At 49.2% G+C, this 16,577-nt stretch overlaps 1 protein-coding gene across 12 annotated transcripts in view; it reads right to left on the bottom strand.

Annotated features, from left to right (window-relative positions):
- The window catches only part of LOC140424010 (girdin-like), a 695,300-nt gene that overhangs the window by 631,461 nt on the left and 47,262 nt on the right, over positions 1 to 16,577 (bottom strand). For all 12 annotated transcript variants that reach the window (XM_072507832.1, XM_072507831.1, XM_072507835.1 and 9 more), the window contains one exon: positions 13,570 to 13,678. In XM_072507832.1, the coding sequence (XP_072363933.1) occupies positions 13,570 to 13,678 (109 nt within the window). The remainder of the gene's footprint in view (positions 1 to 13,569; positions 13,679 to 16,577) is intronic.

Here is a 16,577-nt window from a genome sequence, read left to right as displayed (position 1 = left end):
ATTATATGGATGTGTGGTTGGAGACAGGCAGTGCCCAATGCACCACATGAAGGTTGGACACGGCCTTATTGGCCGAAAAGGCCTTTTGCGAGAAAATATCACAGGCAATAGACGAACATATAAATTACAATCAGAACGGAGAGGTCTCACCCTCCACCTGGGAGGCTCTGAAGGCAGTGATTAGGGAGGAGAGGGCGGCTCGGCAACAGCTACTTGACTCCAAACTGATGGTGGACCGGTGATAATCCGAGGCCCCAACCGTAGAGCTCCTGGCGGAGAGGAAAAAGCTACAGGTGGACTTGGACCTGCTCCCCACGAAGTGAGTGGTGCACTAATTCCGCCAGGCACAGGGGAGCCCATACGAGCACGGAGACAAGGCCAGCCACCTGCAGGCGCACCAGAGGGTTTGCTGGCAGACCTCTAGAAAAGATTCTGGATAGTGCTGGCCCCGTACCTGTGGGAGATGTTAACAGACCCACTGGTGAGGGGCACACTGCTGCCCACACTGGCACAAGCCTCAATCTCGCGGATACCTAAAAGAGACAAGTCCAACAGAGTGCAGTTCCCACAGACCCATTTCACGACTAAACGTAGACTCAAAAATACTGGCCAAGATCCTAGCCAAAAGTCTGGAGGACTGCGTACCAGAGGTGGTCGAAGAAAAAACAGGCTTTGTCAAGAGCAGGCAACATACATCGAACATCAGGCGCCTGCTGAACATGATCAGCACTGAGGTGATCGTCTCCCTGGATGCAGAAAAGGCCTTCAACAAAGTCAAATGGAAGTACCTCATAAGAGGTACTGAAGCGGTTTGGGTTTCGAACAGGATTTACTGCCTGGGAGATACTCTTGTACGCCCCCATGGCGAGCGTACGGACAAACACCACCAGCTCCAAGTACTTCCAGCTGCACAGGGGCACAAGGCAGGGATGCCCGCTATCCTCACTGCGTTCGCATTAGCGGTAGAGCCATTAGCGATTGCGCTCAGAACAGCAAAGAACTGGAAGAGTCTCGCGCTATGCTGACGACCTCCACCTCTACACCTCGCACCCACAAAGCAGCATGGAATGAATCACTGTGCTCTGGGCTCTTGAAAGAGTTTGGAGCCTTCTCGGGCTACAAACTCAACATGAGCAAAAGCAAGATCCTCACAGTGAACCCGCAATGGGGAGGGGGACAGCTGGTGAGGCTGCCATTTAAAAAGGCCGGCAAAAATTCCTCAACCTGGGGACCCAAATCACCCACGACTGGATAGGGGTCGTCAAATGGAACCTGACAAGTCTGACAGAGGAAGTTAAAAAGGACCTGCAGAAATGGATCCCACTCTCCCTGGCAGAGAGGGTGTGATGCGACCATCAATTCACACAAGACGATTAGTAGAAGTGAACAGTGGTTTTAATAAGCGAGATCTGTGCCGGCCTGCGACTGCTCTGTACTGAGTGCCGCCTACAGGCTGCAGGTTTATATACCGTCCCCGAGGGGACGGAGCCACAGACGGAGCCCACAGGGGCATCAACATAATACAGCACAATACAGTGCTGAATTGCAGTCGCAATACGTTCACCACAGGGTGCAGGCGATCAAAATGAACGTGCTGCCCAGGTACCTCTTCCTACTTAGATCCATCCCGATCTATATCCACAAGGCCTTTTTCAACTCACTGGACAAACTAATTATGGAGTGTGTGTGTGTGTATGGGGGGGGGGGGGGGGGGAGAGAAGACCCAGACCCAGAGACACACACAGACCCACGCGCGCGAGTGTTGGAATCTTTAATTTGAAGGATCTTAACCTGCCGAACTACGCCAAGTTGGGGGAAGCTTAGTTGATGAATCAAAGTCCTGCCGCACTACAACAAGTTGAAAGATTTGTAATATTTCTGGACTATGCCAAGTTGTTGGATTCCTAGTATTATTCGACTGTGTAAAGTTGAAGGAATTTATATTATTTCCACTATTCGGTTACCAGTAGCACTTTGCGATTACTGGGACTCAGCAGAAATTTGCAGTTAAAACTTCTCAGGTGCCAAAAAGAATTGTTATTTGTAGTTGCTTGATTACAATTTGAAAGTCATTTAAAAGGCAATTCGTAGACAATTCAAAGCTTTCAGAGAATTACAGACATTATCTTTTTGCTTAGGCAGACAGCTCGAAAATAACTTTTAAAAGGTCAAAGTCTGGAAATTAAACATGAAGAGAGAGAGAGCTAATCTTCAGCTAAACTCAAACTCAAAGCCAAAAAATACACTACATCACTGACACAGACTAACACCCCGGAAAAGACAATGGTGATAATGATGCCAGTGGAGGGGCGCGAGGTTGAGGCGGTGGTAGCCATGGATGCATAAAAGGCCTTTGATCGGATAGAGTGGAAGTATCATTATCACATTAAGAGCCGTCTAATGTTGGACTTCAGGTGACATCCCTTCACAAACCCCATCTGGTCCTCCCCTATCACCTGCGGGACCCATGGCCAAGATCTTTGCCAACAATTTCGCATCTACATGTAAAAGGGAGATTGGCCTATACGATCCGCAGTTCTCTGGATCCTTATCCCACTTCAGATAGAGTGGAAGTACCTGTGGGACATCCTGGGAAGGTTTGGGTTGGGGCAGGGATTCGTTGACTTGGTCTGGCTGTTACATCAGGCACCGATGGCGAATATAAGGACCAACCGGATCCGGTCAGAATATTTTAGTTTGTGTAGGGGGACAAGACAGGGGTGTCCACTCTCCCCCCTACGGTTTGTCCTGGCCATAGAGCCCTTGGCAATGGCACTTAGCTCATCGAACATCTGGCGGGGGATAGTGAGAGGTGGTGGAGCACAGGGTTTCACTCTACGCGGACGACTTGCTCCTTTACATAACAGACCGGTTTTTTTGGGGGGGGGGGGGGGGGGTGTGGCTGGAATCATGGAGATATTGGATGAATTTGGTCGGTTCTCGGGCAACAAATTAAACATGGGTAAGAGTGAGGTGTTTGCGATTCAGGCACGGGGGCAGGAGAGGAGACTGAGGGAGTTACTGTTTAAAGTGGTGGGAAGGAGTTTTAGGTACCTGGGGATTCAGGTGGCAAGGGACTGGGATCAGCTCCATAAGTTAAATTTGGGCAGGACAGTGGAGCAAATGAGAGGGGATTTCTGCAGGTGGGACATGCTCCCATTGTCATTGGCGGGGAGAGTACAGACTGTGAAGATGACAGTCCTCCCGAGATTGTTATTTGTGTTTCAATGTCTTCCAAGTTTTATCCCTATGGCATTTGTCAGGAAGATGAGCGCGGTGATCTCTGGTCTGGTATGGGCTGGTAAGGCCCCGAGGGGAAGGTCCCTTTGGAACGGGGGCGCGCGATGGGGGGCCTTGGCCCCAAATTTTATTAATTATTACTGGGCGACGAATATATCAATAGGAAGTGGGATGGGGTCGGTGTGGGAGCGAGTGGAGGCGGCATCCTGTAAAGGTAAGAGTTCGGAGGCGTTGTTAACAGGGTGTGGGGGCAATGGAGGCAGCACAAGAGATTGGAGCGCGCACGCACAACCAGGGTCCGCGAATCCTTGGTGGGCGGAGGTGTCCGACGCGCATGGTGTGGTGAGGCTCACCAGACAGACTGGCAGGCAGCCCCACAAGAAGATAAACAACCTCCTTATGTGGTGATATGCCTGTAAACAATATTGTAGATCTTTGGTGGTGCGGCCTGCTACAAGCAGGTGGCGGTACAGATCCGCCATGCAGTCTCGAGACATTGGTCATGTGACAAGTCACTCAGATACAAGTGCGGGCAGAACCGGTGATCCTCGGAAGATTATAAGACATACACGAGGACAATAATGTACAGGGGTAGTTCCAGGGGAGTATAAAGAAACTTCATGATAACGTCTCTGTATCAGATCGTTACCTTACCACGTGTGTATTACAAATGTCCTGGTTTGGACAAGTCATAAGCAGTTCTGTGGATTCCTTGTTAGACATTGAACACGTCACCTTAGGGCAGCTCGGGAAGTCACCAGCTCCATTCCCCTGGCATCACTCCTGTTCCTCACGCCGCACATCACGCATAACTCCCAACTCCCATAAAGGCCAATCAAAACTCACCTGCCTATATCTCCCTCGCACCCCATCCTGCACCAAACCTCAAACCTGTGCCAGGTGCCTTACACACACATGAAATACGGAAAATCCATACCAGTTGGCAGCACAGGTGTACGGATGCGGTGAAAGCATTCGACAGGGTGAAATGGGTGTATTTGTTTGAGATGTTGGGACAATTTGGGTTTGGGCAGGGATTTGTAGATTGGGTTAAGTTACTGTATAGGGCCCTCACAGCAAGTGTTCATACAATGTGAGCTGGTTGGCATCAAGGAACGAGACAGGGGAGTCCACCATCTCCGTTGCTTTTCGCTTTGCTGATCGATGTCTGGCGATGGCACTTAGAAGAGGGGGTGGAAATGGAGCACCAGGTCTCCCTATATGCAGATGATCTTTTGCTGTATATTACGAACCCAGTGGAGAGCTTCGAAAATATCATGAGGATATTAGAACATAAACATACAGTGCAGAAAGAGACCGTTCGACCCATCGACCGATGGGAGAGTTTGGCTCATTCTTGGGGTATAAACGCAACATGGGGAAAAGTGAGGTATTCCCAATCAATGCACGGTGCGGGTGAGGGGAAGAGTTTGGAGAAGTTACTGCTTCGGCTGGTAGGGGTGAGTTTCCGATACTTGGGAATACAAGTGGCGCATTGTTGGGCACAGTTGCATATGCTGAATTTAATGGAATTTTAAGAGGTGGGATGTTTTGCATCTGTCGTAGGCTGGAAGGGTCCAGATACTTAACATGACGGTGCTGCCAAAGTTTGTTTGTCTTCCAAAATCTCCTGATTTTCATGCCCTAATCTTTTATCAGTCGTGTTATTAGGATGATCTCAGAGTTTATATGGGCAGGTAAGGTACCCCGGATCAGGAGGGCGATTTTGGAGAGTGACAGACAAAGTGGTGAGTTGGCACTGCCAAACCTGCTGAATTACTGGACGGTAAACAACAGGAAGGTCAGGAAGTGGACAGTGCGGAAGAGGTCGGTGTAGGGGCAGACAGGTTTCGGTATCTGCAAGTTAGACACTTCGTTCGGAAGGAGTTAGTTATGTTTCCAAAGTTATCGCTCCCAGCGCTGCAGGATAAAATTTTGCCCAATGACGAGATTGGAGCGGGAAGGATCGTGGATAGGTATAGGTAGTTGATGGCGATAGGGTGGTCTTCGGTGGAGAAAATAAAATGGAAATGGAGAGGGGGTGGGGGAAGTGATGGTGGGGATGGGGGCAGGGGCAGTTGTAGAAGCTGGGCTATGGAAAGAGGCCATGCGGAGGGCAAATGCGTCCCTTATGTGCAAGACTAAGTCTCGTTCAGTTCAAGATGGTGGTGCATGGGGTGCACATGACAGTGTCTAGGATGAGACGGTTCTTTCCAGAAGAGGATAGATGCGGGCGGTGCGGTGCGCAAGGGGACCCGGCGAATCATGTCCACATGTTTTGGGCTTGCCCAAAGTTGAAAGAGTTTAGGAAGGCCTTTGCGGGAACTATGTCAAGGGTGCTAGGGGTGAAGGTGGCTCAGAGCCCGTGGGTGGCAATATTTGGAGTTTCAGAAGAAGAGTGCAGGTGGGGAGAGAGGCTGGCATGTTGGTCTTTGCCTCCATGATAACCCGGAGGCAAATACTGTTACGGGGTGGAATGCAGAGCCACCCAAAGCGACAGTATGGCTGAGTGACTTGGTGGAGCTTTTGCACCTGGAAAATATAAAGTTTGCAATCAGAGGCACAGATGAGCAGTTCTTCTCAATGTTGAGATTGTTTACTGATTTCTTTGAAGAATGGTGAAATGTCAGTGGGGGGGGGGTGGAGAAATGTAGGAGATGGGGGGATTCTTCTGTTATTATAGTTGGAAAACAGGGCAAGGACAGATATGGAGGGGTTCGGGTGTCTGGTGTGCGATTTGAAGTTTGTTTTCTGACGTTGTGTCTCTTTTTTTCCCCCTGTATAAAACTGAAATTTCCTCGACAAAAACACTTTTTTTTTTAAAAACAAGTGGTGAGAGATAAGCAGATACGTAGTTCAGAAGGAGTATTGCCAAGGAAGGTGATAATATGTACAATAACTGGTTCAGCAGTATTCCAGTAGGAGATTGAGAAAGCATGTAAAAAAGGCAATATCACAATAATCATGGGGGACTTCAATATGCACGTGGACTAGGAAAATCAGGTTGGTAGTGAATCCCAAGAAAAGGAATTTGTGGAATGTTTAAGAGACGGTTTTTTGGAGCAACTTGTGGTCGAGCCCACTAGGGAACAGGCAATTCTGGATTTGGTGATGTGTAATGAGGCAGACTTGATTAGGGAACTTACGGTGAAGGAACCCTCGGGGAGCAATGACCACAATATGATAGAATGTACCCTGCAGTTTGAGAGGGAGCAGCTGGAGTCAGATGTAACGGTATTACAATTAAATAAGGGGAACTACAAAGACATGAGGGAGGAGCTGGCCAGAGTTGATTGGAAAAGGAGCCAAGCAGGGAAGACTGTGGAACAGCAATGGCAGGGGTTTTGGGGGGTTTATTCGGGAGGCACAGCAGAAATTCATCCTGAGGAGGAAACATGCTAAGGGCAGGACAAGGCATCCATGGCTGATGAGGGAAGTCAAGGACAGCAAAAAAGAAAAAGAAAAAGCATACGAAGTGTCAAGGATTAGTGGGAAACCAGAGGATTGGGAATCCTTTAAAAGCGAGCAGAGGACTACTAAAAAAGCAATAAGGGGAGAGAAGATGAAATAGGAGTGCAAGCTAGCTAGTAATATAAAAGAAGGTAGGAAGGGTTTCTGTCAATATATAAAAGTTAAGAGCAAAAATAGACATTGGACCACTGGAAAACATGGCTGGAGAAATAATAATAGGAAACAAAGAAATGGCATACGAACCGTTACTTTGCATCAGTCTTCACGGTGGAAGACACCAGCAGGATGCCAGAGCTCCAGGAGAATCAGGGGGCAGAGTGCAGTGGCCATCACTAAAGAGAAGGTTCTGGGGAAACTGAAAGGTGGATAAGTCACCTGGACCAGGTCCTAAAAGAGATAGCTGTGGAGATTGTGGAGGCATTGGTGGTGATCTTTCAGGAATCACTGGAGGCAGGAAGGATCCCAGAGGACTGGAAAGTGGCTAATGTAACACCATTGTTTAAGAAGGGAGGGAGGCAGAAGACAGGAAATTATAGGTCGGTTAGCCCAGGGTAAAAACATTGGTAAGATTTTAGAATCCATTATTAAAGATGAGATCGCGGAGTACTTGGAAGTGCATGGTAAAATAGGACTGAGTCAGCATGGCTTTGTCAAAGGGAGGTCATGTCTGACAAATCTTTTAGAGTTTTTTGAGGAGGCAACAAGGCAGTTAGACAAAGGAGAACCAGTGGACGTGATGTATTTAGATTTCCAGAAGGCCTTTGACAAGGTGCCGCATAGGAGACTGTTAATTAAGTCAAGAGCCCACAGTGTTACGGGTAAGATCCTAGCATGGATAGAGGATTGACTGACTGGCAGAAGGCCGAGAGTGGGGATAAAGGGGTCTCTGTCAGGATGGCAGCCAGTGACTACTGGTGTTACTCAGGGGTCGGTGCTGGGACCACAACTTTCACAATATACATTAATGATCTGGAAGAAGGAACTGAAGGCACTGTTGCTAAGTTTGCAGATGATGCAAAGATCTGTAGAGGGACAGGTAGTTTTGAGGAAGCAAGGGGGCTACAGAAGGATTTGGACAGGCTAGGAGAGTGGGCAATGAAGTGGCAAATGGAATACAATGTGGAAAAGTGTGAGGTTATACACTTTGGAAGGAGGAATGTAGGCATAGACTATTTTCGAAATGGGGAAATGCTAAGGAAATCAGAAGCACAAAGGGACTTGGGAGTCCGTGTTCATGATTCTCATAAGGTTAACGCGCAGGTTCAGTCGGCAGTTAAGGCGGCAAATGCAAAGTTAGCATTCATGTCAAGAGGGCTAGAATACAAGACCAGGGATGTACTTCTGAGGCTGTACAAGCCTCTGGTCAGACCCCATTTGGAGTATTGCGAGCAGTTTTGGGGCTCGGATGTAAGGAAGGATGTGCTGGCCTTGGAAAGGGTCCAGAGGAGGTTCACAAGAATGATCCCTGGAATGAACAGCTTGTCGTATGAGGAACGGTTGAGGACTCTGGGTCTGCACTCTTCGGAATTTAGAAGGATCGGGGGGGGGGGGATCTTATTGAAACTTACAGGATACTGCAAGGCTTAGATAGAGTGGACATAGAGAGGATATTTCCACTTGTAGGAAAAACTAGAACCAGAGGACACAATCTCAGATTAAAGGGACGATCCTTTAAAACAGAGATGAGGAGGAATTTCTTCAGCCAGAGGGTGGTGAATATGTGGAACACCTTTCCGCAGACTGTGGAGGCCAAATCACGGAGTGTCTTTAAGACAGAGGTAGATAGGTTCTTGCTAAATAAGGGGATCAGGGGTTATGGGGAGAAGGCAGGAGAATTGGGAATAGAAAAACATCAGCCATGATTGAATGGCAGAGCAGACTCGATGGGCTGGGTGGCCTAATTCTGCTCCTATGTCTTACGGTCACAAACGTGCGAGAGAAATGTGGGCGAGAACCAGCAAATCATGTTCAAATGTTCTGGGGCTGCAAAAATTTGGGGAGATTTTGGGCGGGAGTGTTTGCAGTGCTAGCAAGGATCGCGTGGGTGGAGGTTGAGCTGGACTCTTTGGTGCCGATATTTGGGATATTGAAGAAGCCGGAGCTGATGGAGGGGAGGAAGGCCGATGTTGTAGCTTTCGACTCGCTGATTGCCTGCCGAAGAATTCTGCTGGGGTGACGTTCAGCAACGCCACCAGGGGTAGTGGCTTGGCTGGGGCTATTATATGACTTTCTTCGGTTGGAACAGAATTCTGGGTCACAGAATTATGAATTAAGTGGTTCAGCAGAGGGCTTTGAGGCAAGGCGGGGGATGTTCGTGGCCGTGTTTAAGGCGCTTTCGTCGGGAGTTGGGGATTTGTAAAAACTGTTTAGTTGTGTGTTGGGGAGTTTGTTCCTAGAATTGTTTATGGTTTGGGGGGGGAAAGAGAGCGAGAGCGAGAGACTGGATCTGGTATGTCTCACTTGTGGGGACCATGAATTGGATTCAAAGAACAAAAAAAAGTACAGCACAGGAACAGGCCCTTCAGCCCTCCAAGCCTGCACCGACCATGCTGCCCATCCAAACTAAAATCTTCTACACTTCCAGGGTCCGTATCCCTCTATTCCCATCCTATTCATGTATTTGTTAAGATGCCCCTTAAACGTCACTATCGTCCCTGCTTCCACCACCTCCTCCAGCAGTGAGTTCCAGGCACCCACTGCCCTCTGTGTAAAAAAACGTGCCTCGTACATCTCCTCTGAACCTTGTCACTCGCACCGGAACCCTATGCCCCCTAGTAATTGACCCCTCTACCCTGGGAAAAAGTCTCTGACTACCCACTCTGTCTATGCCCCTCATAATTTTGTAGACCTCATCAATTTGAATTGTTTTTTTGGAGCAGGCAAGGAGCTGGATTAGGGATTTGCCCCTGTCCACTGAGCTCTGGCTTTGTAACTCTGATAAAGGAATAATAAAGAATAGTCACCTGAAACGTCAGAGGAATTACCAGCCTAGTGAAAAGATCCAGAGTCTTCGCCCATCTGAAAAGTATGAAAGCCGACATGGTCTTCTTCCAAGAGACACACCCGAGGGAAAAGAAAAGGCTGGATGGGACAGACCTACCCTTCCTGTTCCGGGATGGTAGCCAAGGAGGTAGTCATACTGATAAGTAAGAGGAGGTGTTTACTGTGACAAGGACGGTTACGGACCAAGGGGGACGTACGTTATGGTCAGCAGTGTCATGACGGGGCACATGCATATAGTCCTGGTGAATATGTATGCATCCAACTGGGATGCCACAAGTTTATTAAAAAGACCTTGGCAGACATCCCTAACCAAGATGCGCACTGATTGATCATAGTGTGCCCCCATTGACTTCTTTGTAGTGAAGAAATCGGTGCTTCCGGAAATAGTAAGAGCGGAATACCCTGCGATTGTAATCTCCGATCATGCTCCACATTACATGGATGTGAGGTTGGAGACGAGCCAAGCCCAATGCCCCGCATGGATGTTGGACACGACCCTCATGGCCGACAAGATCTTCTGCCAGAAAACATTACAGGCCATAGGAAAGTATGTCACCAACAATCGCAACAGGGAAGTCTCATGTTCCAAGTTCTGGAAGGCGCTGAAGGCTGTGATTAGGGGATAAATTATCGCCTTACTGCTCGCAGAGACAGGGAAGAGGGGCAGCTAGGCAACAACTGATCAATTCCATCCCGGAGGTCGACAGGCGGTACTCCGAAGCCCCAATTGAGGAAAAAGCTAAAAATGGACTTTAATCTGCTGTCCACCGGAAAGTAGTGCACCATCTCCGCCAGACACAGGGGACCTTAAATGAGCATGGAGACATGGCTAGCTGCCCCCTGGCTCACCAGCTGAGAAAACAGGCAGCCCAGAGGGAAATAGCGCAGGTAATCGATAACAGAGGCTGACTGATAGCTGAACCACAAAAGGTCAACAAAGCATTCGAGGCCTTTTACTGGGGACTGTACACCTCTGAACCCCCGGATGGGGACTCGGGGATGAAACGGTTCCTCGATGGACTGGACATGCCAGTCATGGGGGACGTTAGATGGATGGAGCTAGAAGCACCACGAGGTCACGGAGAGGTCGTAGAGAACATCAATTCTGTGCAGGCGGGAAAGGCGGCAAGGCCCAAAGGGTTCCCGGCGGACTTCTACAAAACATTTGCGACTGAACTGGTCCCACACTTGTGGGAAATGATGTTCGCAGACTCGCTAGCGAGGGTCACCCTGCCTCCAACGCTAACACAGGCCACCATATCACTGATACCCAAACAGGACAAAGACCCAATGGAGTGCAGACTCATTTCGCTGCTCAAGTGGACATGAAATTACTCGCAAAAGTCCTGGCCAAGCGGCTGGAGAACTGCGTACTGGAGGTGGTCGCAGAAGACGAGATTGGCTTCATTAAGTGAGACAGCTAACTGCGAACATCAGGCACCTGCTGAACGTGAAATGACCCCACCTGGGGATTGAACACCAGAGGCGATAGTCTCCCTGGATGCAGGAAAGGCCTTCAACAGAGTCGAGTGTAAATACCTCATTGAGGTATTAGAGCGGTTTGGACTAGGGACAGGGTTCACCTCATGGGTGAAACTCCGACATACAATGTCCCTAAAGCAAGCGTACGGACCAACGCCACCACCTCCGAATACTTCCAGCTGCACAGATGCACAAGGCAGGGATGCACGTTGTCCCCACTCCTGTTCACCTTGGTAATAGAGCTGCTGTCAATCGCCCTGAGAGCGTCAAGAGGTTGGAAGGGAATCCGAAGGGGGGGGGAATCAGAGAGCACAGAATCTCACTCTATGCGGATAACCTGCTCCTCAACATCTCAAACCCGCAACGGCATGAAAGAAATCATGAAGCTCCTGTGAGAATTCGGAGCCTTCTCAGGCTACAAACTCAACCTGGGCAAAAGTAAGTTTTCCCGGTGAACCCGAGTTGGGGAGGGCAGAGTTGGAGGGTGGAAGTGGAACCTGACCAGTCCGGTAGAGGAAGTCAAAAATAAACTACAGAGATGGGATGCACTCCCACTTTTCCTGATGGGAAGGGTGCAGACGATCAAGATGAACGTACTGCCCAGGTTCCTCTTCCTGTTTAGATATATACCGCTCAACATCCCTTTTTCCATTCAATAGGTGAATGAAATGAAAATGAAAAATGAAAATCGCTTATTGTCACAAGTAGGCTTCAAATGAAGTTACTGTGAAAAGCCCCTAGTAAGACGATTATGGTGTTTGTGTGTGTTGGGGGAAATGCAATATCCCCAAAACAGTACTACAAAGGAGAAGAAACGTGGAGGACAGGCTCTCCCGAACTTGCAATACTACCAGTGGGCAGCCACAGCAGGAAAAGTGAGGGATGGGTGAGGATGGAGGTGTCCTCGTGTACAGGGACAACCCTCCGGGCCCTCGTCACAGGAGCACTTCCATCCCTGCCAGTAAAACACTCAATAAGCCAAGTGCTGGTAGCGACCCTGAGAACTTGGAACCAAAACACAATGCTAAAGGAATTACTGGACGCAGACAGTCTATGTTGGGAAACTGTGGGGACCTGTATGGCCAACTTTTAAAAAGGACGCCCGCACCGCTGGATGAAATTCGATAAAAATGGGCGGAAGAGCTAGGGACAGAAATAGGGTGGGGGCTCTGGAGCGAAGCACTGTTTAGAACCAACTCCACCTCTGCATGCGCAAGTACACCTGACAAGAACCAGAATGAGCAGGTTCTCCCTGGGGGTGGAGGACAAATGTGGATGGTGCAGGGAGGTCCGGCCAACCGCACCCACATGTTCTAGGCATGCCCCAGACTTGTCAGGTTCTGGACAGCCTTCTTCAAGGCAATATCCAAGGGTGTGGGGGTGAGGGTGGAGCCGTGTCCAAAATTGTGAAACAGCCAGAACTATTTATGGGGAAAGAGGGCCAACATCCTAGCTTTTGCTTCTCTAATCACCCGCCGGAGAATCCTGCTCAGCTGGCTATCAGCAGCGCCACCCGCAGCTGCAGACTGGCTGGCAGACCTATCGGAATTTCTCCACCATCTGACTGTTCAGAGGATGGCTTCCACAAAGAGTGGAGGACATTCACCAACTTGTTCCAGGACCTGTTTGGAACTAACAGCCAATAGGACAGGGAGTAACGCACGGAAACCAACGGGGGGGGGCTATCTGAAAAAGGAGGGGGGAGGCCAGAAAACAACCAACACAGAGACCAGAGAGCCTAGACCTATTGGTCAGTCATAATTCCTGGGGTGAAGTATCGTTTCCTCATAGTTTTACAAATTTAAAGCAATATTCGGGGTTCACAACGGGTATCCTAACAAATGATGGGGTCTGGTCCAGTATCCTGACATATGCGTTTATCCATTTAGGTTTCACTTTTTTTTCCCTGAGAAGTTCAAAGCAAAATGCCTCGTCTTTCAAAAGGTTCATTATCACAGCAAGGTACCCACCCCAAATATTTCCTTATTAAGGAAGTTGAGCCCTCAAAATTAAATGGGCAAATCTTCTTAATCTAGATTAGTTCAACACAATTTTTCCAAATCATCATGATGAATTAATCAAACCTTTAAGACTGTCTATCCAACTGGTTGGCTTTGATCAACCAATAGCACAATACATGTATTAGCAAATCAGCAGACTGTTTTGGACTCTCCCAATTTTCTATTCCCAGAATGTTTTATCCAAAGTAGAGGTATAAACAGAGATGATTTAAAAGATATTCAAAGACCAAATATTGTGTTTGAGTAATTGCAAATACATCTCATCCATACATTATTGCCGATACAGCAGAAACACTTGCAATGCAAGGAGTCCCAAATATGGAAACAAAAGATTGATTATCTGATCACTTACCTGATAATACAATTTAATATAATGCACCAAACTTGATAAATTTTGAATTCGGAGTGACATATCATTGTTTACTTGCTTGTTCAGCCTTTGATTTACTGATTTAGGGTTGCTGAAAAACAAGTAGCAGGAAAATTATGGTTAAATATTCTGTTTAAAAGACAAAGAGCATCATTAATATATAGACATGCAGTCATTAATGTAGCAGACATTTTTTTTAATTTAGAATCATAGTCATAGAGGTTTGCAACATGGAAACAGGCCCTTGGGACCAATTTGTCCCCGCCACCTAGTTTTTAACCACTAAGCTAGTCTCAATTGCCTACATCCCTCTACACCCATCTTACCCACATAACTGTCTAAATGCTTTTTATAAAGACAAAATTGGACTTCCGGGTGCGGCGATGACCAGCTGAGTCGCACGTTTCGGCAGCTCCCTGTGAAACGGACTTTTGGGCTCTTGATAGGAGCCCCAACGGCAATTTTGACGGCTAAAAACACTGTGCGGTAAACCAGAAGGGAATCCCCCCTGGATACGGATGGAAAAAGGAGGAGAGAGTGGCCAGATTGCAGTGGATCCTTCAGAACAGCGGCAAGGAAGGCAAGCAAAAGCCAAGATGGCGTCGGAAGGTGGCAGTTTAACATGGGGCCCTGAACAACAAGAGTTCTTGAAATGCTGTGTGGAAGAGATCAAAAAGGAAATGAAGAAAGAGCTGTTGGCCCCGATACTACAGGCGATCGAAGGGCTAAAGGAGGAACAAAAGACCCAGGAGCGGGAGCTTCGGGTCGTGAAGGCAAAGGCAGCCGAGAATGAGGACGATATACAGGGCCTGGTGGTGAAGACGGAGACGCAGGAGGCACATCAGAAACGATGTGTGGAAAGGTTGGAGGCACTGGAAAACAACGCAAGGAGGAACAACCTGAGGAATCTTGGTCTTCCTGAAGGTGTGGAGGGAGCGGACGTCGGGGCATATGCGAGCACGATGCTGCACTCGTTAATGGGAGCGGAGGCCCCGGCGGGTCCGTTGGAGGTGGAGGGAGCATACCGAGTGATGGCGCGAGGACCGAGAGCAGGAGAAATTCCCAGAGCCATAGTGGTGAGATTCCTCCGTTTTAAGGATAGAGAAATGGTCCTTAGATGGGCGAAGAAAACTCGGAGCAGTAAATGGGAGAACGCGGTGATCCGCGTTTATCAAGACTGGAGTGCGGAGGTGGCCAGAAGGAGGGCGAGCTTTAATCGGGCCAAGGCGGTGCTTCATAAAATGATAAAATTTGGAATGCTGCAACCGGCAAGACTGTGGGTCACATATCGAGGGAGGCACCACTACTTTGAGACGGCGGATGAAGCGTGGACTTTTATTGTGGAAGAAAAACTGGAATGAGCGGGTTATTAAAAAGAACGTTCGAACAAAGTGGTGGGGCGAATGTGGGGGGCAAAGAGGGGTTTTATGTACTAATCCTGCGATGTGGTAACTTTTCTCTCTCCCACAGGTGGTGATGGGGGAGGAGGGGAGGTGGAGGAGATGGGGCGTTGGCCATTGGGGGCGGGGCCAAGGGAGAAGCGCGGGCTTGGTTCCCGCGCTATGATAATCATGGCGGGAATAGAGAAGCAGGAAGGAGGGGGCGTCGCACGGTGCGAGCCGAGGTCACGGGGGGAAGCCGAGGTCAGCCAGAGTTTGCTGACTTCTGGGAGCAACATGGGGGGAGTAATTACGCTAGCGGGGGATCTAGCGGGGGGGGGGGGGGGGGGGGGGGAATTACTGGGTTGCTGCTGCTGGGGAGAGGGGGGAGCTGGTATGGGAGAGGATGGGCGGGGGGGGCACCGCCTGGGGGAGATACAGCTGCGTGGGAACCGGGTGAGGAGCTGGAAAAAGGTGATGGCTAATCGACAAGGGGGGGGGTAGGAAGCCCCCCAACTCGGCTGATCACGTGGAACGTGAGAGGGCTGAACGGGCCGATAAAGAAGGCACGGGTACTCGCACACCTTAAGAAACTTAAGGCAGATGTGGTTATGTTACAGGAAACGCACCTGAAACTGATAGACCAGGTTAGGCTACGCAAAGGATGGGTGGGGCAGGTGTTCCATTCGGGGCTAGATGCGAAAAACAGGGGGGTGGCTATATTAGTGGGGAAGCGGGTAATGTTCGAGGCAAAGACTATAGTGGCGGATAACGGGGGCAGATACGTGATGGTGAGTGGCAAACTACAGGGGGAGACGGTGGTTTTGGTAAACGTATATGCCCCGAACTGGGATGATGCCAATTTTATGAGGCGGATGCCAGGACGCATTCCGGACCGAGAGATGGGAAAGCTGATAATGGGGGGAGATTTTAATACGGTGTTGGAACCAGGGCTGGATAGGTCGAAGTCCAGGACTGGAAGGAGGCCGGCAGCAGCCAAGGTACTTAAAGATTTTATGGAGCAGATGGGAGGTGTAGACCGGTGGAGATTTAGCAGACCTAGGAGTAAGGAGTTCTCATTTTCCCCCTATGTCCATAAAGTCTACTCGCGAATAGACTTTTTTGTGCTGGGTAGGGCATTGATCCCGAAGGTGAGGGGAACGGAGTATACGGCTATAGCCATTTCGGATCACGCTCCACACTGGGTGGACTTGGAGATAGGGGAGGAAACAGGAGGGCGCCCACCCTGGAGAATGGACATGGGACTAACGGCAGATGAGGGTGTGTGTCTAAGGGTGAGGGGGTGCATTGAAAAGTACTTGGAACTCAATCATAATGGGGAGGTCCAGGTGGGAGCGGTCTGGGAGGCGTTGAAGGCGGTGGTTAGAGGGGAGCTGATATCAATAAGGGCACATAAAGGGAAGCAGGAGATTAAGGAACGGGAGCGGTTGCTGCAAGAACTTTTGAGGGTGGACAGACAATATGCGGAAGCACCGGAGGAGGAACTGTACAGGGAAAGGCAAAGGCTACATGTAGAATTTGACTTGCTGACTACAGGCACTGCAGAGGCACAATGGAGGAAGGCACAGGGTGTACAGTACGAATATGGGG

This window comes from Scyliorhinus torazame, chromosome 1, assembly GCF_047496885.1.
Source record: "Scyliorhinus torazame isolate Kashiwa2021f chromosome 1, sScyTor2.1, whole genome shotgun sequence".
NCBI lineage: Eukaryota > Metazoa > Chordata > Chondrichthyes > Carcharhiniformes > Scyliorhinidae > Scyliorhinus > Scyliorhinus torazame.
Note: the sequence above shows the minus strand (reverse complement) of the source record. Positions and strands in the feature narration are given on the sequence as shown.